Source organism: Erythrolamprus reginae, chromosome 3, assembly GCF_031021105.1.
Source record: "Erythrolamprus reginae isolate rEryReg1 chromosome 3, rEryReg1.hap1, whole genome shotgun sequence".
Taxonomy (NCBI): domain Eukaryota; kingdom Metazoa; phylum Chordata; class Lepidosauria; order Squamata; family Dipsadidae; genus Erythrolamprus; species Erythrolamprus reginae.
In genome coordinates this window covers 136,425,482-136,450,734 of record NC_091952.1, presented here as the reverse complement: position 1 = coordinate 136,450,734, position 25,253 = coordinate 136,425,482, and the positions used below count along the sequence as shown (strand labels likewise).

General features: G+C 38.5%; 2 protein-coding genes across 4 annotated transcripts in view; one reads left to right on the top strand and one right to left on the bottom strand.

Moving 5' to 3' along the window:
- FIRRM (FIGNL1 interacting regulator of recombination and mitosis) overlaps positions 1 to 17,626 on the top strand; it is a 49,758-nt gene extending 32,132 nt beyond the window's left edge. For both annotated transcript variants that reach the window (XM_070746811.1, XM_070746812.1), the window contains 14 exons: positions 57 to 205; positions 787 to 916; positions 2,355 to 2,541; positions 3,106 to 3,188; positions 3,899 to 3,950; positions 4,680 to 4,769; positions 6,253 to 6,438; positions 7,181 to 7,303; positions 7,932 to 8,027; positions 9,403 to 9,516; positions 11,824 to 11,928; positions 13,214 to 13,294; positions 14,274 to 14,393; positions 17,231 to 17,626. In XM_070746811.1, coding sequence (XP_070602912.1) covers positions 57 to 205; positions 787 to 916; positions 2,355 to 2,541; positions 3,106 to 3,188; positions 3,899 to 3,950; positions 4,680 to 4,769; positions 6,253 to 6,438; positions 7,181 to 7,303; positions 7,932 to 8,027; positions 9,403 to 9,516; positions 11,824 to 11,928; positions 13,214 to 13,294; positions 14,274 to 14,393; positions 17,231 to 17,416 — 1,702 coding nt within the window. In that variant the 3' untranslated portion in view covers positions 17,417 to 17,626. The remainder of the gene's footprint in view (positions 1 to 56; positions 206 to 786; positions 917 to 2,354; positions 2,542 to 3,105; positions 3,189 to 3,898; positions 3,951 to 4,679; positions 4,770 to 6,252; positions 6,439 to 7,180; positions 7,304 to 7,931; positions 8,028 to 9,402; positions 9,517 to 11,823; positions 11,929 to 13,213; positions 13,295 to 14,273; positions 14,394 to 17,230) is intronic.
- A 152-nt stretch (positions 17,627 to 17,778) lies between these two features.
- The window catches only part of SCYL3 (SCY1 like pseudokinase 3), a 36,062-nt gene continuing 28,587 nt past the window's right edge, over positions 17,779 to 25,253 (bottom strand). Inside the window, exons 9-14 of one of the 2 annotated variants that reach the window (XM_070746813.1) lie at positions 24,311 to 24,450; positions 23,663 to 23,850; positions 21,466 to 21,637; positions 20,161 to 20,319; positions 19,146 to 19,834; positions 17,779 to 18,109 (exon numbers count right to left, since the gene is read on the bottom strand). In XM_070746813.1, the coding sequence (XP_070602914.1) occupies positions 18,047 to 18,109; positions 19,146 to 19,834; positions 20,161 to 20,319; positions 21,466 to 21,637; positions 23,663 to 23,850; positions 24,311 to 24,450 (1,411 nt within the window). In that variant the 3' untranslated portion in view covers positions 17,779 to 18,046. The remainder of the gene's footprint in view (positions 18,110 to 19,145; positions 19,835 to 20,160; positions 20,320 to 21,465; positions 21,638 to 23,662; positions 23,851 to 24,310; positions 24,451 to 25,253) is intronic. The other variant, XM_070746814.1, reaches the window with a different exon arrangement.

The following is a 25,253-nucleotide window of genomic DNA, read 5'->3' as shown; positions in this document are numbered from 1 at the left end:
TAAGAATTGAGACTTCCATAAGGCATATGCAGCAATTTTGCATTCTTTTTCAACAGTAAGTTTCCACCAAGTCTTCATGCTCCAGTGATTTCCAAGGCTCATCAGGATGAAATAGCCAGAGGATTCCTAATGTCCCTGGATTCTCTCCTCCTCCCAGTACTTTCCTTTAGGCCTTTCGTAGAAGTCGTGTTAAGTAAAACTTTAAGTAGGTTTAAAAGTCCTGAATATGCTCTTATCACAAAGAAATATTACTGTACTGTATATACAAAAGTTCTTTTTCTTATTTGTCTCTTGTAAAATATAGACTCACTGCAACAGTATAGCGTGCATTTTCAAATCTAATGTTTACATAGCCTGCTTAATTCAAGTTCTTTTATTTTCTTATCATAGCTAATAGGATTTTCAGACAAAAATAAAGTAAAAAATATGTTAGCTACATCTGATTTCTTTACTTTTTTAGATACATTGTAGCTCAAGCATGAATAAGCATGATTGGTTCTAAATTTTCAAATTAGAACTGAGATTAACTACCAAAGCAAGGGAAGAAAAAAATACAGTTTACACTTTTGGAAAATATTTTTAAAAGATAGTTTTCCTAGTACGATAGTTGTTATTACACATGTCAGTTCCATCCACTATCAAGGTATATATTGTAGTATTTCTAGGCTTATACATTTTTGTGGATTAGTTAGACTTGTTAAATTTGAGAAGTCAATTAAAATTATGTATTTGTTTTGTTATTTATTTAAACAAAATGCATTTGCTCTCTATTTTTCCAAATTTCAGCTCTCTCTCCCGAGCTGCATTTTCCACAGTGTCATCTTCTTCTTTCTCTAATGGAGATGTTACCATCCCAGCCCCAGGATGTGCAGGGTCTGTGGAACAGAGGAAATCAGCTTCCAGAAGAGATTCCCAGGTGCTTTCTACTGCCATGAATCTGGGTTGGCATGTGTGGGTGTATTTAACATATTTAACAGATTAATAGAGTTGGAAGGGACCTTGCAGGTCATCTAGTCCAACCCCCTGCCCAAGCAGGAGATCCTACATCTGCCTCTACCTAGGATTGAACTCACAACCTGCTAATTGTGAGGCAAGAGCTCCACCTCTTTGAGCCTGATTATTCTCTGCTGATAAGCCAAGACCTTGACACATCTTGAACTTACTTTATGAAAACAGATTACAGTGATCCCTCGAGTTTCGCGATCTCGATCTTAGCGAAACGCTATATCGCGATTTTTAAAAAAATATTAATTAAAAAAAAACCACTTCCGCGTTTGGCTTCGGGAGTCAGCTGGGAAGCGGCGCGGCTGTTTTAAAAGGTCGCAGCCGGCCTGGGGGGCTTCCCAGCACCCCCCCGAACCCCCGGCTGCGACCTTTTAAAACAGCCGCGCCGCTTCCCAGCTGAGTCCTGAAGCCAAACGCCAAAGGCGAACTTCCGCATTTCGCTTCAGGGCTCAGCTGGGAAGCGGCGCGGCTGTTTTAAAAGGTCGCAGCTGGCCTGGGAGGCTTCCCAGCACCCTCCCGAACCCCCAACCCTGGTTCGGGGGGGTGCTGGGAAGCCCCCCAGGCCGGCTGCGACCTTTTAAAACAGCCGCACCGCTTCCCAGCTGAGTCCTGAAGCCAAACGCGGAAGTTCGCCTTTGGTGTTTGGCTTCAGGACTCAGCTGGGAAGCGGCGCGGCTGTTTTAAAAGGTCGCAGCCGGCCTGGGGGGCTTCCCAGCACCCCCCCGAACCCCCAACCTGGGTCTTCCCGGCCGCCCACACAAAGGGGAAACCCCGGCTCCTCGCTGATGCCCGCCGCTCGCCCGCCCGCCAGCAAGAGGGGGAAGACCCAGGGAAGGTTCCTTCGGCCGCCCAGCAGCTGATCTGCTCGGTAGCGCAGCAGCAGCGAGGAGCCGAATCGGGGTTTCCCCTTTGCGTGGGCGGCGGGGAACGCAAACTCCACCATCTACGCATGCGCGGCCATAGAAAAAAAAGGGTGCGCATGCGCAGATGGTGTTTTTACTTCCGCAACCCTACATCGCGAAAAATCGATTATCGCGAGGGGTCTTGGAACGGAACCCTCGCGATAATAGAGGGATCAAATAGAGGGATCACTGTACATTGTTTTAGTGAAGTAAATATATTATTTGGTTTTAATGATGCAAGTGAAGTTCAACATTGAGTGTTAAATTAATCTGTTTACAATATTAATTATGATATACAGTACTAACCTATAGTTCACTTATATAATTGGTGTCATGCTTCAGTTTGTTTTTTCCATAAATCTAGTGATCAGTCTCTATTTTTTAGTGATGTGTGAGGACAAGTACCAAGGATTTTTGTAGAGCATGAACTCTTGTATTTCTTTACAGGTTGCCCTTGTTTGCAGCCTTATTGCTTAGTCTTCAGCAGTGCCCCAATGAGCTCTCCCTTCCTGTCTTCTTGCAAAGAGCAACAGAGACAGAACAGGCTGACGCCCCTTTCACCTTTTACCACTATGTTTGCATCCACTTGTGTACCTTTGTAACATCTCTCTCAGTTTCACATTTCCATTTACTGGTAAGGAATATTGCAACTCTTAACCTAGAAGAGCGTTTGAACTTTAAAAACAGGCATTTATTTTGGGAGATTTGGATAGATCATGTTTCATTAATGTAGATTACACTAGTACATTAATAATTGTGATTTAATAATAAAATAAATGCACACATTATATTATCATTATTAAAATTGAGCTCTTTCCTCCATCCATTTTCCCATTGCCCCCGATCCAGGTAAATTACTCATTATTTATCTTACTAAAACTCTACTCAGAATATATTTTCTCTAAAACTGTACATTTCATATTGTAACCTTGTGTTATTTGTCAGTGGTAATATGATATATATGGTCAGAAGTGTACACTTTCTCTCAAATGGAATAATAATTTCTTAATGCAACAATTATGTATAATTTCAAAATGTGTTCAAAGCTGTTAGTCAAATCCTAAAGTATTTTTCTCTAGTTTTACAGAAGCTTTATTTAGCTGGGAGTCTGCCTTTTCTCTTTACTGCCTATGGGATGACAATTAAAAAAACAACTTTTGGTTTCTCTGTGTCTGTTTGTTATCTGTTTAATGTTTAGGAATCTTTCCTGCTGGAAACTGTATTAGGTCCAAATATGATTATGGCTCTCCTAGCTATGGATGTCTGGTGCTTCCTTGCCCGGTAAGATCAAAGGTGTGCTGAAAGATGAGGGGCTACAATAAAGGGTGACACAAGAGCTGCTTATCTAGTTACCTTTACATGGCTTAGAACCAGGTTACTTACACGACCGTCTCCTGCCTCATGTATCCTAGGGACCGATTAGGACCCACAGAGTCGGCCTTCTCCAGGTCCTGTCAGCCAAACAATGTTGGCTGGTGGACCCTAGGGGAAGAGCCTTCTGTGTGGCAGTTCCGACCCTGTGGAATCAGCTCCCCCCAGACATTCGCACTGCCCTTATTCTCCTGGCCTTTCGGAAGGTTTTAAAAACACATCTTTGCAGGCCTGGGGCCATTGAGCTTGACGCACTGCTCCGGCTAGTGGTAAGACTGTGTTGTTGTGAATGTGTGGTTGCAAATGTGAACTATGTTTTAAAGATTTGGGGGTTTTTAGATTAGTTAATTGATTTTGGACTTACAATGTTTCTATTGTTTTTCTTACATTTTGTAAGCCCCCCCGAGTCTTCGGAGATGGGCAGCCTATAAGTCCGAATAATAAATAAATTTGAAAATCAAGGTTATTCCATTTTCTTCTATTCAGGGTAAAAATGCACTTGCTTATAACTAAATGAAAATTTGAATTCAGATGTTCCCATTGAGAGACCATTCCAGAATAATGATGATTGGCTGCTCATGGATTTATATACTAATCTTATTGTCTTTCTCATCTTCTAGGTATGGAACAGAAGACCTGTGCACACACCATGTCTTTATAATAGCACACATTGTAAGCAGCATTTGGTTCTCTTATAAAAACCTAATTTGAACTAAGCAGAAATATAAAAGATAAAAATAAACAGAAATCAAGTCAGGCGAAGAACCATGTGAAGTTTAAATGATCTAATTCCAGAGTTTATGCAAAGTGTTATTTTATAATATAGGAAAATGCTAATTTCACCCCTCCTTGGTTATACACAAAGTGGTGATGATGGACACATATCTAAGCTGAGTGTTTTCAGATAATACTTAAAACTCTATTCCTAGCAAAGCCAGTGTTTCTCTTGGGGCTCTTTCCCTGAAATATTGCTACTTGGGTGAAATTATTTTGGAGTGCTTAGTTGTGATTAATTTTTGTAAGCATTTTTTAAAAAGGTGTTTTGTACTTTTACTTAAGTTGTTCAGACCCTAACTGCACTGTTTCTTGTCTTTTGCATGCTCTGATATTAAACATTTGAATCAGAAGAAGTTCTTTCTTTTTTTGAAAGCAAAATAAGTGCATTTGAAGAAATTGATAGGAAAGGGATTTGGTCAGTTACGCTAGATAGTCTTTATGATAGAAATTTTGCATTTCAGATAATGAATTTATAAATTAAGGAGATAATTATGACAATGGATTAATTGCTGTCTAAAATTAGGCCAATCTGCATAGGTGCAGATTCTGGGCATTCAGATGAAATTGATTAATTGATTAAATTTTGTTTCATTTAAAAACCATCTGTTTTGTGTTCCAATTTAGATAAAAGCTTGTCCTGCTGAATGTTATCAAGTCTCTTTCCTAGGGGTGCTATTACGACGTTTCCTCTTTTTGATGGCCCCTGATCACCAGGCAAGTCTCATCTGATGTGGGTCACCTTATAAATATCATTTAGAAAAGAGGTCGCCAACCTTTCGGACCTCAGGGACCATTAAATTCATAATTTTAAGTCTCGCAGACCACTAAGATGAATTTTTAAAAAGATATTTAATACAATATGCAAAAAAGTTCAAAAAATAATGTAAATAAATTTTCTGCAGATCACCGGTTGGTGACCTCTGATTTAGAATATTTTTGAGCAGGGTAGACAGCAGCCAGTAGACTTCTGTGCATTTCCAGGATACCTGTCATAAATATTACTGAAATTAGAGTCACAATTCCCATCATTTGGAGACAACCAACACATGGAAATTGTTGTATAAATCCCTAAGTAGGTTTTACATAACTTAAAAGTTGTTGTAGTTGGCTGACATCCAGCTCCTTTGGTCATGGATTTTGAGGAGAATGAACCAGGTCCATCTGGATATCGGAGGCCAGTGTGGTTATCAGAGGAATTGGAAAGTGAGAGTGAGGGAGAGTTAGGGCCTGAGGACCTTCCAGAGGCTGCAGACCCCCAGCTGCGGTAATGTCAGATCAGATGAGGAGGGGGATATTGTGGATCCCATATTAGACACAAGAGTCAGAAGAATGTGAGGGAGACAAGAGTATTTCCAGCAACGTAGATCTAGGCATAGCTTGTCATCACAGATAGTATAAAAGGGGAGGGGCATGGGAAGTTCATTGCAGAAGTTCAGCATTCCTTTATGGAGAGAGAGAGAACTAGCAACTGAAGTGTTTTCTCCTTTAAATCTTTCTGCAACCCTGTAAATCTAGTTTTGAAAGGCATTCGTGAGTACCTGTCCATGCTGAGAATGACTTGAATTAATGACTTTCTTTTGCACGCTTGTTATCAGCTGTGCCGATAACAATGGGCCTTTTGGCAGGCGAACTGATATTCCTCTGATTTCATTGCTGTTTCCAGCACATTTCTTGTAAATAGACTACTATAGATAGTCATTTGGCTTCCGAGTCTTTATTGGGGCTTAATTACTGCCAGACAGAATAACTGGGCTGGACCGAACAAATCAGAGCCTTTCTCACAAAACAAAACAAAAACGCTCTTCTAAAAATTAGGCAGAAGCCCCTTTGGGTTTCTGTATTTGGTAAACAGAAATGCCTAAAATGACAATAGCCTAAAAGTGACACTGGTGGCTTGTGACGGGGTCTTGCTTGTATTTGTATGAGAAGAGGAATAGTTGAATGTGATTCCAGAAAATCACTGGAAAGCTTCCACACTATGGAAGTTGTATTCTGCAAATGAAAAGTTGCATTCCTCAGAGCATCCAAGTGACTGAAGCTTTATTGTCTTTTAGTGTTACAAGTATAAATATATTTTAGAGTTATTACTTTGGGTGGAAAACAGAGTTATGTCCTGAATAGAAGAGTAAATTATTGAATTTTTTCCACTTTCATGATCGCATGCTTATCCCATGCTTTTGTTTTCATTTCTTTGTAGATAAAATTCACCCAAACGTTTCTTCCAAAAGATTTTGAGAACTTACTACTGTGGCAACACCTTTCTCTCCAGGCTCTGTTACCATTACATAGACAACAGGTTGCTCATGAACTTTTTGTGGCAGGACTCATGCGATGTCAGGAGTGGTTGAATAGTGAAAAGTCATTGAATGAACTTCCACAAGTGGTAAGAAAAAGTGTGAATCGAAGGATTCTTGTTATGAACTCATGGGAATTATTTTGTCTTCCTTAGTTCCCATCTTTTCTGAGAAGTCTGCACATATAGACCAATAGACAAATATCCTGTGGTTTTTCATAATTCGGGATTTAATGATTCCTGGCTTTACAAAGAGGACTGTATCTAGCACCTGGCCCGACTGTATCCAGCACCGTCTACTGCAGTGAATCTGCATGAAGGATGGAGAGTTCTGAATTACAAAGCTATTTCTTGAAAAGATAGCGCAATTAGCTATTTTCCTCGTCCTTGTGGTTGCAGAGAAAATCAGATCGTACAGAAATAGCTTCTGCTGCTTTTAAAGAATAGAATATTCCAGCGTAATTGATTTACCTTAATTTTGGTTTTATAGCCTCTGAACCTCTCTTTTAGTTCTTGTACTAGACCAGTGCTTCTCAATCTTAGCAACTTTAGGAAGCGTGGCTTTTAACTGCAAAATTCCCCAGGCTGTTTGAAGTCCAGACATCTTAAAAGTTTCTGAAAATAAAAAGCACTGCAGTAGGCATTTATTTATTTATTATTTATTTATTACTTGGATTTGTATGCCGCCCCTCTCCGAAGACTCGGGGCGGCTCACAACATGTTTAATCTTGGAAGATAATTTTGTTAGATCTCCGTACTGGAGGAGCTGTTCAGTTGCAAGACGATTCTTACATTATTCCTCTCTTCTTACAATTCTTCCCTTGGTTCCTAGAACATAGCTCTCTCAGCCTTGCTGTCTATGTGCCAGAGTGCTAGGGAGACCCTGGGGGAGGAAGAGCAAGGCGCACTGATGGGAGCTCTTGGCCAGATTGCAGTCCATCTGTCAGCTACGCAGGTAAAGAATGTTAATCTCAGCTACATTTGCTTGATTTCTTTAAATGTAATGAGGGAGATCAAAAATATTTTTGCTAGGGAAATGGAAATTGTATTCCATCTTATTCCTGCTTTTTGTTAACAATATCTGTAAGTTCTACCTCATTGTAATAGTTTCTCAGGACAAATCAAATATCACATCATATAAGATATGATTGCAATGTCTGTTGTGTGCCAGAAGAAAAATGTTATGTGCAGCCATTTGTCTTTGGCAAAATAACCATTTTCAATGCAACAATTTTTTTTCTCAATTTTCTATGAAATACTCTTAAATAAGTGTATTAAGCATCTCTCCTTATATCCCTACCATGTTGACTGAAATCTCAGAAGTTAATGGGGAATATTTTTTAACTGTATCCTCTTATTTAAAAGGTAGTTTAATTCATAATTCAATATACGAGAAGGGTACCTGCTCTGTAAGTTTTAAAATATGAATTTTAATAAGCCGAGTAGTTGATAAATAATAAAACTGACTGCTGCAACAAAGAAATTATATATCTCTTCCTTATGTTAATATTAGTAACTGCATGTGATGCTTACAATGAAATGGGAGCTTGGGGTGATACAAAATATTACTTTTATCAATTAAGATATCCAGTCTAGCCTGCTTCCAGCAGACGTTTTGCTTGACACTTCAACTTCTCCGGCTGTTCATTGAAAGATTAGAACCACAGTTGCTAATTCAGGTAAGAAAAGGTTTGGTGGGTGGTAGGCTTGATTTAGATGCAGAATTAACTAACGTACTGCTTTTCAAAACTACTTTTGGTTAAATATACATAATTATACATAAATAATCTGGGGTTATATCAGTTGCGGGAATTTGAAAATGCCATTCTTTATCAAATTATGGAAAGTTTGGAACGAATAAGCGAAACTTCTTCATGCTTCCCAAAGTTCACTAATTTCCCTGTTCAGTGAGTAATTCCAAATTAAAACATCTGAGACAAATGACAGCTAGCCGGCATTTGAATGCAGTCAGTAAGGATGAGCCCTCTATTTCTGGTATCTGGTTCTGCGATTGAAACACTCTCACTGTTTGAAAGGTCTTTCTAACATGCCATCAGAATCTTCTGTCCTCTAGTTTTTTAAAAGTTTTTTCTATAACCCACTTTATAGAATAAAATAAAACAGATCTTGACTTTCTTCTGTGTGACATCTTTGAATTCTGCTATCTTCCTTCATGTTTTCCTAAGACTAAAATACAATTACAATTATGTTTCAATTTGTGAATGGTAATGGATGATTTTAACTCTATTAGTGTTTTTTAAAGTTTTACTTATATTAATTGGATTTTTAAAGTTATGTTATGTTTTTCGACACGTCGTGAGCCGCCCCGAGTCCTCAGAGAGGGGCAGCTTACAAATCCAATTAATAAATAACAAATATATAAATTACAATTCCCCAATTATCATCACCAACAATAGTACTCACCGTCCTATTTCTATGATTTGTTTATTAAATCTTAATTTTTCATGTGCCACAAATGTGGCCATGTGCTTTTCTGGTTTAATCAGAGTGCAGGATTTGCTTAAGGATGGCAATCAGAACTGACAAAATTCTGTTGGTAACCGGTGTATCCCCATGACGTACTTTAGAACGGTGCCATTAATTATGGAAATTCAATAATGAAATTGCTGTTGTTTTGTTCCATTTTAATTTAGGCTCATATTTGGAATGGGCATAGTGTTACAATGTATCGATGACATTGACTTCCCTTTCTGTTAGCATAAAATCAGGAAAAATCAAACAACATATTTGTGATATTCACAAAACAAGATAGGACCATTACAAGATAGGACTCTAAGAGAAAGTATAAACTCAGTCCAAAATGACCTGATACTTACATGAGTTTTTCAGAATGCTTCAGCACTCATTTTTTATTTTACTGAATACTATATGGAATAGTGTCTTCATGAGCTATACGTAGGCAGTTTATCTTATAAAAAGGAAGAAAGGATAAATGAGCAAATTGAATCTTGATCATAAAAAGCAGCATCAAAGATTATTCAGTGTAATTTATTTTCTACAATTTTTCTTATTTGATACTTATTTTCTCCATAGATATTTTCACTACAAACGTCCCTTTTGCAATTGAATCCCCCTGATCATGTTGTGATTGCAGTGTTAGATTTTCTTTCTTCAGTGGGAAAAACTATTATTCCTCCAGACTTCCAGGTAAATAAAACAAACTGTCATTCTGTTCTCTCTTTTCTGTATGTATTTTCTTTGATGTAATCTTTGGAACAGTTACAGTAAAATAAGGAATAGCAGTTGAGATGTTACTTTTCAGGCCTGGCTCCTGAATACTAACTATATTAAAAGAAAGATGTAGTCTAAATTCCATGCAGTCTAAACACGCAGATCTACATTTAGATAAAATGTCCTAAAGCTGAGAATTGTTGTTAACAGGAGGTAGAATTCTCTCCCAATCTTCAATAACCAATGGAGAGACCAATGGAGAGGAGAAGTGTGCAACTATTTACAGATAACCAGTCTGTCCTCTGCATCATATACATGTATTAAGATATTATGAGCTTTTATAATTACTGAAGTTACAGAACTGTAGGTAACATTTAAATTAACTCTCCTGTCTAGTTGGTGATGATAAGCTAGTTGCCTCAAGTCAAGCCAAAATTTGGGTAGATCTATGCATAGAAAGCCATGGACAAACCAGTTGTTCTGATAGAATATGAAGAGGCCAATTTAGGTTACTGGTAATACTTAACTAACAAGAAGTTTGAATGAAATGAGATTGGCTTGCCTTAATCCATAATAGCAAAGACAAATCTTAAGAGAGTGAAAAGGAAGCAATTTACTTGATGTTAATAGGAAATATTTCTGTAGATACATATACAACCTTAAATATCTCCGATCAGTATATCAAAATGCATATCTGCTCAACATGAAAAGCATATGGCAGGGTGATCATGCAATACATTTTGATGAGGTGACATTGTGGAGAACAAAAATAAATAGAATCAAAATCAGGAATTCTTTTATAGATAATGTTTTGTTTCATTACGTACAGGGATTAACTGCTTTTTTAAAACAAGAATTCCTATAGATGTCTTAAACTATCTTTGTCGCAATAATAAAAACCATAGTTTGAATTGATATATTCTGAGTTGTTGACAGTTATTTCTTTGGAATAAGAGCTACAGGTTCATACTAACCTATCTCCCTATTTCTCCACAACCCTCCTTCCCCAAATTGCAATTTATCTTATAATTAAAGGTACACTTATTTTTGTAAAGCAGAAAATGTAGACTGGTTCTTTTAATCTTTTAGAAGTTGCAACCATTTTTCCCCATCGAAAGATTTAATAATCAGCTATACATTTTGATGGAATGCAGAATTGGAATAAAAATCTGATTAACAAATCTAATTCAAGTAATTCAAGTAACCTTCAGTTTCTTACAAATGTATTAAAATAAGATTGGGTAAATCTCAAGTACATATTTGGCAGCGAAGAATATGTTGGGTTAATAATTTAATAATAATTTATTAGATTTGTATGCAGCCCCTCTCCGTAGACTCCGGCGGGTTGGCTTTTCTTTCTTCAATTACTGGAAAATTGAAAAGTATAGCAGCTGAGATCAATTTGACAATGAGTGTTAAGCCACAGAAAACATACTGTAATTTAGAGTGTTTCATTTAATGGGATGGAAATTAGTTTTTGTAATTTTTTTCAGGGAGGGATTCCAAAATACGTGTTTTACACCAAGATTTCAAATCTGCTGTAATTTTTGAAATTGCACTCCATCTGGACTTGATTCTAAATTTATATTAAACTAACAGTCACTAATATGTAAGATATTTCCATTTCTTTACTGCCTTGGTGAATACAATTTTTGGTGTACATCAGTGGTGTCAAACACAAGGCCCGGGTGCCAGATCTGGCCCGCAGGGTGCTTAGATGTCTTCTGTGGGGAAACAGTGAAGGACTGGCCCGTGATGCCTCTGCCAACTAAAATGGAGCTTGAGAGGGCTTCATGCAGCCCGCATGAGTGCTGTTTATGCTGGTAGAGGTTTGCAGGCTATCACAGTCAAAAATGGAGCTGATGAGGGTTGTGGATGGCACTCCCAAGCTCCATATTTGCTGGTAGAGGGTTGCAGGCTGTCATAGCCGAAAATGAAATTCGGAAGCCTGTTTTTGCTGACAGAATGCTTGGGCCATCACAAGCTCCCCTGACACAAGTAAAGTCAAGCTGGCCATGCCCACCCTGGCCTCCCAAGGTCTGATGCAGCCCTCAATGAAATCGAGTTTGACACCCCTAGTATACATGAATACATTTTAACCACTGCAATATGTTATTACAAGTTAGTTGGTTTGCTCTGGAGGGAGTGAAATTCCATTTGTTATTAGCAATCACTGTTGTGATTTAATTTTAGAGCTGTAGATAAATTATATAGGCCTATCTCTATAGCTGCTACTTTAATGTAAAGCTTTAAACCAAACTAATTGTATTATTCACTTGTTAGGATCAATTTCTATTCAGCTTGTCCTGTTTGTTTGGTTCTTTACTGGCTAACAGTAGCTGGCTAATACAACAACATGCCATAGAGTCATTCACTCAGTTTGCAGAGGTAAGTCCAATTGTGTTTTTCAAGTTTTAGATAGTCCAAGTTAAGTAGTTTCAGATTGTTACAAATAATTAACTCATGATGAAATCCATTTGTGAAGCAGAACCTGTCCTTTAGGACTGTTCTGTAATGAAATTTGGAGAAAGTAGAAGCAACAGAAACATTTGCCTTGCCTAAAGTACAAATTCAAAATCGGCATCTACCACAGTATTGGGAAAAGGTAGAATTATATTTCATAACTAGAAGTTTGGAGAAAGTGAGGAAACCATAGAGGCAAGATAGATTTTTGCCTTTGCCTTGTAAATTAAAACTCCCCCACAAGCATAGTTCCCTCTAAGCTGAGCAGTGAGCAATCGCTCACTTAAAAATCATCATCAACTCAGAGTTTTCCAAACCTGCCCAGAAGCCGAGAGGGAAAGAGTGAGAGGGAAGGAGAGAGAGAGAGGAAGAGAGAGAAACAGATAGAAAAAAGAGAGGAAGGAAAAGAGAAAGAAAAAGAATGGGAGTAAGGAAGAGAGAAAGAAAGTCAAAATCTAGTTTGAAACTAGATCAACTATTTAAGTGGCATTTTGATATTGATAGAGTTGCCCTGTTATGAGCTCACTGTTATAGACACACAGTACAGTAATTTATTTTGAAATTCTCTGAGGCAAAACAGGGTGGGTTTTTTGTTTGTTTGTTTGTTTATTTATTTATTATTTCTGTGCCGCCCAGTCCCGAAGGGACTGCTGCTCAGACACTATACTTTTCCGCCCACCCCAAAAAAAATTTAGAAGGAACACTGCCCACAAGTATTCTTTTTCTGCAATTCTTTTTTGCATGACAGAATATAGGGATGGGAACAGCAGGCTGATTATTAGCAATATGATTGTTAGAATGATTTAACTTTAGCTGAATCAACATCCTTGAATTACTTATACTGATGACTGACTTATTACAGCAGATCATATTTGCTTACTGACAAGTCATGTTTCTGGACAAATGGAAATCTTAAAGCATGAGTTGTTGAGGAAGAAAATATTTGAAGAAGTTGTATAGTGTTTTTATTTCTTTTGAAGTGTATTTTGGTTGTAATGTTTATTGTTTACATAAGATAATTAGTTTCAGCAGAATCAGGAATACTTTCAATACTTTTACTATTACATTTACTGCAATCTAAGTTTATCTAGTGCAGAATATATTCAGTACTTAGTAGATATTGTTTGATATTGCTTGATTGTTAACCCTAATAAACCAACTAGTTATTGGTGTAAACTTTCCTTACTTTCCTGTTTGTTTCATTATCAAGGGAACAAGTCATGAACAAATACTTCAGAAATGTTTGAACTCTGTTGAAATCAAAAGCAAAGTTGTTGACTTTCTCTCCAAGGTATAAAAAAAAATACAAGTGACAATGCAATTCTAGTGTCAAACCTACTTTTAAACTCATGTTTCATGAACAAGTGTGCATACTATATCATTTTAAAACACATTGATCTTGCAGAACAGATAAGAAACTTTAATTGTGTTTTCAAATTTACTTTGACTTTCCTTTTTCCCTACTCCTCTGCTCTTTGGAATGGCCACTCTGCTGGGATAATTATCAAGAATAGAATTAACTTACATTCATTGGATATGGAAGGATTACAAGAAAGGAAGCAGGCATATAGTGGGGGCTGTACATTGAAAGCAGTGCCCTGGCTATTTGTCTAATCCACTCATGACTCTGAGTCCTGAGCTGCTTGGGAGGCAAACAAAAGCTGAAAGTGGGGAAATGATTAAAGTCCTGTCAGTTACAGAAAGCAGTTTGCCAATTAAGGTCACATAAATCAACTTGTTTAAATTGCCATTAGTACCTTTTGGGAAAGGGCTGCAGAGAAAGCTCAGGAACATATCACTTGTTTAAGTAATCTCACTGGGGGGAAGGGGAGTAAAAAGTCATGCATGCTAACTGGCTGTAATGGTGAACGTGTGACTGACAGATGCTGCAATGGCCGTGAATGCAGGCATCGATTACATAATTACTTTTTCATCTGTTGTAATTCTGAATGGTCATTGCCTGAGGCAGTCACTAACTGAGGTCTATCTGTACTTTTCTAACTGAAGACAACTTGGAAAAAAATAACAGATGGTGATTCTCAGTCATCCAGGTCATGGCTGTCCCAAAAGTGCTTCTTTCAAGAGCATCCAAGAAGCTTCTTCAGCTTTAGAGTTGATGGTTTTAAGATCTTTATTCTTCTCCATCTGAGTGTCAATTTTATTTCTCCTTGCCCCACTTGTAGTAGCAAACTAAGGTAACTTCTATGATATTCCTATCTATTAATGGTCATTGATTATTAATACTGGTTATTTTTATTTTTCTCTCATAGAGCAATCATATTGAGGAGACACCAAAAGTAAAAGCAGATCGAATGAAAGAAGAAAATGCTCTTTTTATGCGCTTCTTCCTGGAGGCCAGAGCTGAAGGGCAAAGAGCTCGTATTGGAGAGGTATTCTGTAGTCTTTTCAATGAGAAAGTCTAACTTACTTCAGAACGACAAGGGGTATCACGGTGTTATTTTTATCTTGGAAAATTTAGGGTTAATTGAGGATACTCACAGATACTGTGACATTAACAACCATTTATATGATCTTAGTTTTTTCATTCATGGGAATTAACTCCAATTAAAATGTACATATCTAAGATGTATACACAGAGGGAATCACATTTACTAAAGTGATTAATAGTAAGATGAAATCTTACTTGCAAGAAACAAGAAAATGCACAGTCGAGCCCAAAATTTATGTTGCTAAGTGAGTCAGTTAAATGTGTTTTGCCCCATTTTATGACCTTGCCATAGTTTATTTATTTATTTTATTTATTTATTTATTGGATTTGTATGCTGCCCCTCTCCGTAGACTTGGGGTGGCTAACAACAGTAATAAAAACAGCATATAACAATCCAATATTAAAACAGTTAAAACCCTTATTATAAAACCAAACATACATACAGACATACCATGCATAAAATTGTAAAGGCCTAGGGGGAAAGAGTATCTCAGTTCCCCCATGCCTGGCGGCAGAGGTGGGTTTTAAGAAGCTTACGAAATGCAAGGAGGGTGGGGGCAGTTCTAATCTCTGGGGGGAGTTGGTTCCAGAGGGCCGGGGCCGCCACAGAGAAGGCTCTTCCCCTGGGTCACGCCAAGCAACATTGTTTAGTTGACGGGACCCGGAGAACACCCACTCTGTGGGACCTAACTGGTCGCTGGGATTGGTGCAGCAGAAGGCGGTCCCTGAAATAATCTGGTCCGGTGCCATGAAGGGCTTTATAGGTCATAACCAACACTTTGAATTGTGATCGGAAACTGATCGGCAACCAATGCAGACTGCAGAGTGTTGGTGTAACATTGGCATATTTGGGAAAGCCCATGATTGCTCTCGCAGCTGCATTCTGCACGACCTGAAGTTTCCGAACACTTTTCAAAGGTAGCCCCATGTAGAGAGCATTACAGTAGTCGAGCCTCGAGGTGATGAGGGCATGAGTGACTGTGAGCAGTGACTCCCGGTCCAAATAGGGCCGCAACTGGTGCACCAGGCGAACCTGGGCAAACGCCCCCCTTGCCACAGCTGAAAGATGTTTCTCTAATGTGAGCTGTGGATCGAGGACGCCCAAGTTGCGGACCCTCTCTGAGGGGGTCAATGATTCCCCCCTCAGGGTAATGGACGGACGGATGGAATTGTCCTTGGGAGGCAAAACCCACAGCCACTCCGTCTTGTCTGGGTTGAGTTTGAGTCTGTTGACACCCATCCAGGCCCCAACAGCCTCCAGACACCGGCACATCACTTCCACTGCTTCGTTGACTGGACATGGGGTGGAGATGTAAAGCTGGGTATCATCAGCGTACTGATGATACCTCACCCCATGCCCTTGGATGATCCCACCCAGCGGTTTCATGTAGATATTAAATAGCAAGGGGGAGAGTTGTTAAGTGAATCACTGCACTTGTTAAATTAATAAGATAGTTGTTAAATGAATGGCTTTCCTATTGACTTTGTTTATCAGAAGGTTGCAAAAAAGTGATCATATGATCTTTGGACACTGCAGATATGATAACTGAGTCAGTTGCCAAATATCTGGATTTTGATTATATGATCGTGAGGCTGCTGTAACTGTCATAAGTGCGAAAAATGATCATAAGTGCTGCTGTAATTTCAAACAGCACTACAGAATTTTCATAATGCTGTTTTAATGCTTGTATTTAGAGGAGCCATTTTAAGTAGGTAAGGTAAGTCTAAGGACTATTGTATATTGTTTTCTAAATATAAAGCTTTCTATAGTTTTACAACAATCTTACTTCCAAACCTGAATTTCTGACAATTGGACTCGTAGTACCTCGTGATACAAACCCTCATCATACGAACTTTTCAAGATATGAACGCGGGGTTCGGAATTTTTTTGCCTCTTACGAACTTTGTTTGCCTTATGAATCCGCCGCCATGAACACTGAACCCGGAAGTTTGGCAAAAGTTTGGGTTCGGGAGAACGCCAAGAAGTGTCACTGCCCGTCTGTCACCTTCCGAAACAGCCGGGTGGCTTCTCGGCGTTCTCCCGAACGCCGAACTCAGAAGTTTGGCAAAAGTTCGGGTTTGGCGTTCGGGTTCGGCCAAAACGTGGATTCCAGGAAGGACATCTTCGTGACATCAAAGCTCCGCCCCTGGAATTCCCTATTGGAATTCACCTCCGTTTGAGCCTCCCGACCGGCCGACAGCTCCATGGCTCTTCTGCGAAGGTGAACTTTTGCCGAACTTCCGGGTTCGGCATTCGGCGCCCAGCTGTTTCGGAAGGTGACAGACGGGTGGCAGCACCCAGCGAAGCACCGTTTTTGCGATATTTTTTTTTGCTTGCACGTATTAATCGGTTTTACATTGTTTCGTCTTATGAACTTTTCACCTTACAAACCTCCTCCCAGAACCAATTAAGACCTCTATTATATGTTTTTATTAATTTTTGTTTCCAAACTGCTGCATAAATAGCCAGTAAATATCGGAACAGCTTTAGAAGTATGTAACTGAAAAGATGCTACTTATTTGCATGTGAAGAAGCTTCCCTCAGCATTACAATATATTCTTTTTGGTTATCAAGGAATATTAATTTCAGGCATAAATACTCATATATTTAAAACAGAGCCACTTTGAATCTTCTAATGAGAAACAAAAGGAATATAGGGCTTGAAAATCACAGTGTCATGGGAAATTGTTGGATTTTATTGCATTGACTGGGTTCATTATATTCCCCTGCTTAAAATCCTTGTGTTACAGAACTGCTTTCCTGTTTTTTAATTGTAGCCCTCCCCCAAGAGAATTTGTTACTCACCCACTGAGGTGCAATACAAGTCGGCAATTGACAATGTTGAAAGAGCGCTGGAGACCATGAAGCAATTGTTACAGAAAGGCCCACCTCCTACTTGGCTTGCAAAGAAACTGGAAGCATTACAGGCGACATTGCACAGTTTAAAGAATAATATAAACTGATCTGACTAAGGTGTCCTTTCTGGATGATTTTAGTATCGTACTGTAAACTGAAGTTCCACATTTAAGGCTTGAACCCAAAACAGGCAGAAATAATAGTAATTCTGGATCTAGAAAGCTGTGTGTTAATTTTGTTTATAATTATGGCTTTCTGATTACTCAACAATCCCCTTCAGAACATTTTATTTTGGAAATAAACTGTCTCGTATACGATTTGCTGCTATCCTGTAGTTTTTCTCTCCTGTCCTAATTTAATCTCAGTTACTCCACAATTACCCTTGTAAAACATTTGTAGGATTCTCTTATAAGATCAACATAAATATTTTGAAGCCAGTTTACTCATAAAAATAAGTTGCACAAAAAGCTAGTGATTTATCCATTTATTTTTCCTAGAATTCTTCACAAATAAAAAGTTGTGGAAATATAAAACCACATATCTTTGTCCAATTGTTAGCAACCAAAGCAGGGAAATCCCTGTTGTAGTTTTGGCTTAAAAGTTAAACTCAGAAAGGCAAGCACTGATATGCCAATACCAAGTTCTCATTGTGAAAGTGGAGAATGAGAAGAGGACTTAAATGTTCAGGGTACTGTGAAAGACGCTATTGAACTGTAACCAACAGATGATCTTCATCATCACCAGTTAGTATCTTCTTCCCAATTCAGGTCATCATCTTCTTCCCAGCCAACACCATCCACCTGAAATAATGATCAAATCATGAAGACAGCCATTGACATTATTGAACTCTGCACCACTGCTTTATAATAGTTAGCAAACAAGTGCATTTTTTCCCCACAGGGTATCATTTTTATTTTCCAGGAATAGCAACAAGTATATCAATCACAACCATTTTGGGGGTCCTGGTTTTCCTGAATCTAAAACTTATACTGATAACAAGAATTTATTTACAACACTATTAAGAACTTGTTGCCCTTCCTATATTACGGAATGAAACATGGATGCCACATCCAACTCAGACACAGACAACTTCATGATGATACATGATATAACAATATTGTCCCCTTTCTCTAACACTATTATAAAACTATTTCAGATTTGGGGTTTTTTTTCTGTTATGAGATGGTAGCTAAGACATGTTTTCTTTAAGCAATCACCTGTTAAAGAGACATGTAGTACTCTCTTTGCCAGTGCAACAACTGAAAACAGAACCCAAGAAATAATGTTGTACAAAACATGAGATTCTGATGATGTGTCTCCTGACAATGTACAGATATGGAACACAAATTTTGGGTGCAGTGGGTGATAAAGAAAATGAAAATAACATAGCACTTAAAGGAATATAAGGAGAAGGAAAGTACACTACAGTACTGGGAAGGAGGTCCAATAGATGTGCTGCACTTGAATTAAAATATGTGGCTAAGGCAAGGAAAGTGCCTGAGAGGAGGGTTGCTGGCTTGGCACAAAAGCCACACACAAGATGGGAAGAAGGGAAAAGCACACCAGACTTTCCCTCAGCCCCTCAGAAATACCGTAGGTCTCATCTGAAAATGAAATCAAGTTATTCCAAGTTTCAATTCAGTTAGATCGTGAACTGTCCTAACAGTTCAGTTGAATCAGTGTTGTGTGAGCACATCTATTAAGAATGTAGCTGACAAAATGTCTGCCATATCACTCATGTAATCAACCTGATTTTAATAACTTTAGTCACTAACTAATACACAGCAAGCGTTTTATAAAGTACTGTACTAGAGCTTCTGTTCCTCTAATTCTTACCTCTGCAATTTCTGATGCTGCAAATTTAGAAGAAAACTGCATTTCTTGTCCATCGCTCAGAGAGCTCAAAACTGTCTCTGAGTTACTTTGCATAAATGAATGGGTCTCTAGTTCTGGTATAACTAAGAGTGATGATGAAGATTTGATATCTGGGACCATGTCTGCAAACCAGTCCAGTTCTGTGTCATGCAATTCTTTTCTCTTCACCTGGATCACAAACTCTTCTCCTAAATCACTTTTCAACTTGGGAGATTTCTCTAGAAATGATGTCTTGGTCAAATAAGACTTTTGATCTTGGTCTCTTGGGTCACAGCCATCACTGTTGCTGATAGACTCTGGCAAAGAATTATTTTGGAGAGTTCTGAGTTCTTTTATGGGCGCAAATGTATTTGGAGGCAGCTGAAGCTCTGTGATGTCATTTATCCCTCTATCATAGTGAGCGTTTCCTGAAGAGAGCTTAAAGGGAGATTTCTCTTCTCCATCATGATTGACAAGACATGGATGGCTGTTAACATAAAAATCTTTCAGTTTGCTATCAGCAATTCTACTTTTTTCTGGCTTCATCTCTTCACACTCATTCCAGTCTGGCCATTCCTCTGTCTTCTCAGTCACGTGGTGGCAGTTTTTGCCATTATTTATTGTACTTATTCCACTAGGAATACTATACAAGTTCAAAGAGTCTTGCTTTCCTAGAGATTATACATAAGCTTTGATCAGTGATTTAGTGAAACTAAATAGTCATACACACAGACACACTTTTGTACTTAAATATACAGGCATATTATTTTACAAACTTAATTATAATACAGGGTTAAAAATGTTTTTAAAGTTGAGTAACAGCTGCCTAGCCTAGAATTTTCTCAATTGCTCTACTTCACTTTACATTCAAAAGAAGCAGAGTATCTTATAGATTTCCCAATATATTACCCAAATATATAGATCTGGATTTTGTCTTAGATTGACACATATAATACTTTTTAGAAAGAAAGGTAAAAATAAGCAGGACCAAGGCTACCTTTTCTTAGGGCAATGTGAGAACCTTCCTCTGTTCTGTTGTTCTTATTGCTGAAGGACAAACTTCCAGAATTGTGGCACTTGAGAAACATACTTGAATTATGCTGTAGTGGCAGATAAATTAGTTTGCCCTCACAGCTCATTACATCATCAGAACAGTCTGTTAGAATTTAAATACATATATAAGGATATACAGCAAGCCAGTAATATCAAAACTTTTAAACAAATTTAATACTTTTCAGAATACTGTTTATTTAGTTTCATTAATAAAAGCATGAATTATTTGCTCTTATCATAAGATGGATAAAGAGTAATAAAAACTGCTAGCAATGTAATAAATCAGAGATGGGGAATCTGATCTGTATGCCAAATCTGGGCTTCAAATCAATCCATCTGAACAGGAATCCTCATTCCCAGCAGTATCAGCCTTTGCTTTCCCCTTGTCACCCTACGTAGATAAACTGATAAAATAAACAGAGCCTTAAGCCCAACTCCTGACATTGCTCTTCCTGTACATGGGATTTCGTTCCACAAGTCTACTGGTACGGTAGAGTGATTTAAAATCTTGCATGAGTTCAACCTTCCCGAACAGATATAACATGTAATGATGAATGAAATGTGTTAATTCGATATTGTTAGAGCTTTTTGGGACGTGACCTGACCCTTTGTTTCTTAAATGATAATGAATGAGTCTCTTGTGCTACTTTATATCTTCTGAAATTTCACTGTTGAGAGGAAAAATAATAAGGAGCTATGTAAATTGAATTGCAGAGACAATTCTTTCCTGGGAAGTCTTTAATTCAAAAATTATTTTCTCTGTCCAGTAGCTGTTTGCCTACATATTTCCCATTAAAAAGAATGAATTCAGTAAAATCCAGAAGCATATCTGAGGTCAGACGATGGTAATGCTAATTCTTTGATGACCCAGTACATTCACGAAACACCCAGAATAAGATAAAACAGTATTGTTTTACTTTATGAAAAATAACTTGCTGTATCAATTAATGATTCCTACCTACTAGCTACAAATATTTCAAGTTACATAACATCATTACACTTTAGCTTTGTTTAGAACTTATTATGTAAACAGCCTTCCATATCAAGAAGAAAATTACTGCAATTTAATGGTTCAATAACTATCCCCAAATGAATCCTAAGCATGAAACTTTGTCCCTGATGCTTTCTTTTTTTAAAGTGTAGCACAGATTGTGATTAAGTATGTTGTGCCAATTATACTGTCTGTTCTAGTTTCATCAACAGAGCTTCTTTTCTTTGTAAGGGTTTAAAATTGGCTATATTTATTTACCTTCAGAGGAAAGATCCATAATTTTAGTGAAACTTGGGGCTGAACGCTTGAAGATCTTTGTTCTGTCACCCCCCACAACCACATCAGGTCCAAGGAACGAGACTAGCACTCCTAAGCTTTGCAGTGTCACAGCCACGAGAGAATCACTAGTATCTCGCAAGCCAAGTAAAACCTAGAATAAAGATATTCTGTCAAATGGAGTTAGCTTCCTATCCATTTTCAGTTTAAAAACAACAATATAGTTCTGAAGAATCCCTTTCTTAATAGCTGTAGTATTGGGGAGGGGGCAGATCAGCGGTGGGCTACGATCTGGAACGCTAAATTGCGCTTGCCGCTGCAGCTCATCAGTGCTTGCGAGGCCAGCGCGATTTTGCTTCTGCACTTGTGGAAGTAGCAAAATCACGCACATAGCCACAGGTGCGCCCGTGTTTCGGCATGCATGGAAGCAAAAAAACCTTGCTGAAATACAGGCGCATCTGCGGCTCAGTGCGCGATTTTGCTACCTCCACAGGTACAGAAGCAAAATCGTGCTGGCCCCGCAAGCACTTATGAGTTGCAGCAGCGAGCACAATTTAGCATTCTGGATCGTAGCCCACCACTGGGGAAGATATTAAAAAATGTAGTTTATTGGCAGCAATTACTACAATGATACTTTCAAGGTGCTTTGGCTATAACACCTACAGATTTATCTGCTTTCTGTAGATTTAGAGTTGAATATTTATACAAAAGTGTTTTTAAAGGCCACATACTTGTTTCCACTTGTGACTGTCCAGCACAGATAAAACTAAGTGGTGTAATTATGTAAATAAGAAAAGATGGATAAAGGGAAAAATCAATCCAGATGGAGAGGATGGCTAGAACTTCGAAATCACATTCCTTGTGTGTCAATTCACCCTTGGCCAATAAAATTTAATTCAATTCTATTCTATTCTGAAGAGAAATGAAAAGGACTAGTTGGACTCTTTGTAAATAATACCAGTAATTGTTATTTACTATAAAGAAAATGTATAGTAAATAACTGCCAGGTATACATAATTACCCATGCCTTGAGGTGGTCACCTTATATTACCCAGCACAGGTATTCACAATGATAACATGACAAAACATGCATTGTGATATCATGGCACAAATTCTATACAGTGGTAGCTCTACGTAGGAATGCCTCTACTGATGAACTTTTCAAGATACGAACCAGGTGTTTAAGATTTTTTTGCCTCTACTTCCGAACTGTTTTCCACTTACAAACCCGAGCCCGGATGCATGCGCTCTCTTACTGCAGCCGGCGGGATTCCCCAGTGGACAGTGGCGGCATGCACGCACGCACACACACACACACACACGTGCGCAGGCGACAAACTCCCCACTTTCCCCCCGCAGGCTCAAAAACTGTCTTAATTGGAAGAAGCAGCAGCGAAAGGAGAAGCGGAAGCAAGGAGGAGAGATGCGTGCCCTCCTTCTCCTCCTCCTATTGATCCCGCTCCCCACAGAACAAACAAGTGACCAAAAAAAGTGAAAAGGCTTCTCGATCGGTGGGAGGGAGCACAGCTGCTGGGAATAGGGCGTGCGTGAGCAGGCAGGGGGGAGGAGGTGGAATGAATGCCCTCACAGCTTGGGACCACAGCGATGCTCCCCCAGACCCAATTCTGCAGTGCGACACCCCCCACTTCCAAACTGCATGGCCAAGTCAGTTTTTTCTCCCTCCCTCAGCTTTGGAGGCACTTTAATAGCAGGATTTTTCAGTCCCTCCCACCTGGACTGTGTGGAAGCCAGGCAGAGGGGAAACCCCACCGGCAGCTGTGCTTGGCGTGGGACCAGAGCTCGGAGCGCTCCTGGCCCGCATGAGGAACTAGAAGGATGCCCATTGGGTGGGGTGGGGAGAGCTGGGCGGAGGAGGAAGAGAAAGGTAACATCTTCAGTGGAGTCTAGACAAAAACTCCCCTAAGTTCAACTGAAGATACTACCTAGCATGATAATGAAACGTTCGGAAACCAACCCACAACCTCGGAGAATGAACCTTCACCTTGAACCTACACTATATCCTGTACTACAGATATTCACCACTATTGCAACACAATGTCTGTCTATCTGTATCATCTATCTCATATGCATAGATGGGTTGGGAAAAAAGCCTCCAGAATTTATATATATGGTATGTGACAAAGCAAGGAAGCAGGGCAGTATGCACAGTGTTTTTCACCTGTGGCAATATGATATTTTTTAGCTCTTTCTGTGTAAACAGTTCTGCGTAGGCATCTAGGTGAGAAAGCAGTACCATCCGAACATGTTCTTCATGCACCTCAAAGAGTTTCAGCAGCACTGGGCTGACATGTGCCTGGAACATAGCCGGAGACAGCAGGCCCTTGATCTGGCTTTCACTCAATTTATCTGGCGTGAAGAAATTGGAAAGTTAAACATGATTCCAGTTAAAACTGGCAATTCAAAGTTTTTGTCACAACTATTATCACGAACATTTCATTTTACATTTAACTATTAAAATTTTAAAACTAAAAGTGTTTAAGAGAACTGTTATCTTTTCTAACATTTGAGGCACTGTTGTAAAAAAACAGAAAGCCTCAGTACCTGCTTACTAAAGTCAATGGGAAAGAGGAAAGGAGTCAATATGGCAACTTTCATTAATCTCTAAGAACAAAAACTACATTAGTACATTTAGATCATCCATTATCTTAGTGAGAGGATTAGAAAATCAGCATAGAAAACATGGCAGAAGAGGTGAAAGCAGCCATAATAACTTTTGTCCCCTAATGTATATGACCTGGTTAATAATTTCATCCTGTGGCACTTCTAGGGCACTCCCAACTCTGGAGAGATAGTAGTCAATATTTACCCTTCTTGGGCCCCAAAAGATGAGGAAGAAAACTCTTCACAGCTACTGGTTCAGCAAACACAAGCTGATTGAGCAAGAGAGGTACCAAGCGCAAAGCAATCAACTTCTCTGACAAGCCAGCCACTCTATCTAGCAGGAATCTATATTAAGAAAGAAATTGGTCAGTACCTCAGAGTATCTAGATTTATATACATTTACCACTTCTCACCTCAAGCATTAAAAAAAAACCAGGTCAAACCCTTTGCATATAAGAATAAGCACCATCATTAATTCTACGGTTCTCTATCCTCAAATATAGTAATATATACTGCTCAAAAAAATAAAGGGAACAGTCAAATGACACATCCTAGAGCTAAATGAATGAAATATTCTCATTGAATACTTGGTTCTGTACAAAGTTGAATGTACACAACAGCATGTGAAATTGATTGTCAATCAGTGTTGCTTCCTAAGTGGACAGTTTGATTTCACAGAAGTTTGATTTACTTAAAGTTATATTGTGTTGTTTAAGTATACTCTTTATTTTTTTGAGCAGTGTAATTTTGCAAATATGAAGCTATTAATAACTTGGAAATCAAATCTATCAAGCTTACACTTTTTAAAATTAAAGCATTTATAATAATCCATTAAATAATACCAAAAAAATTCAATCAAATGTCACATAATTAAATATTTACGTTCCTTATTATATTCCCTCCACCCTCCTCAATAACAAGACACAATATTCACTTCTTCTCCATGTGAAGATACAACTATGACTTTGAAGTCTCTAATTCATGATATCTGACCAGTAGGAAATCTATATAAACAACCCCAGAGGGTGCTAATTTGGTCTAGAACACATGCAGATTACAATTCCTTATCAATAATCAGGTCATCCTCCTGCATATCTGAAGCAATTCCAGAAATACTTTGCGTGAACAACTTAGGTGAACAAATTGGA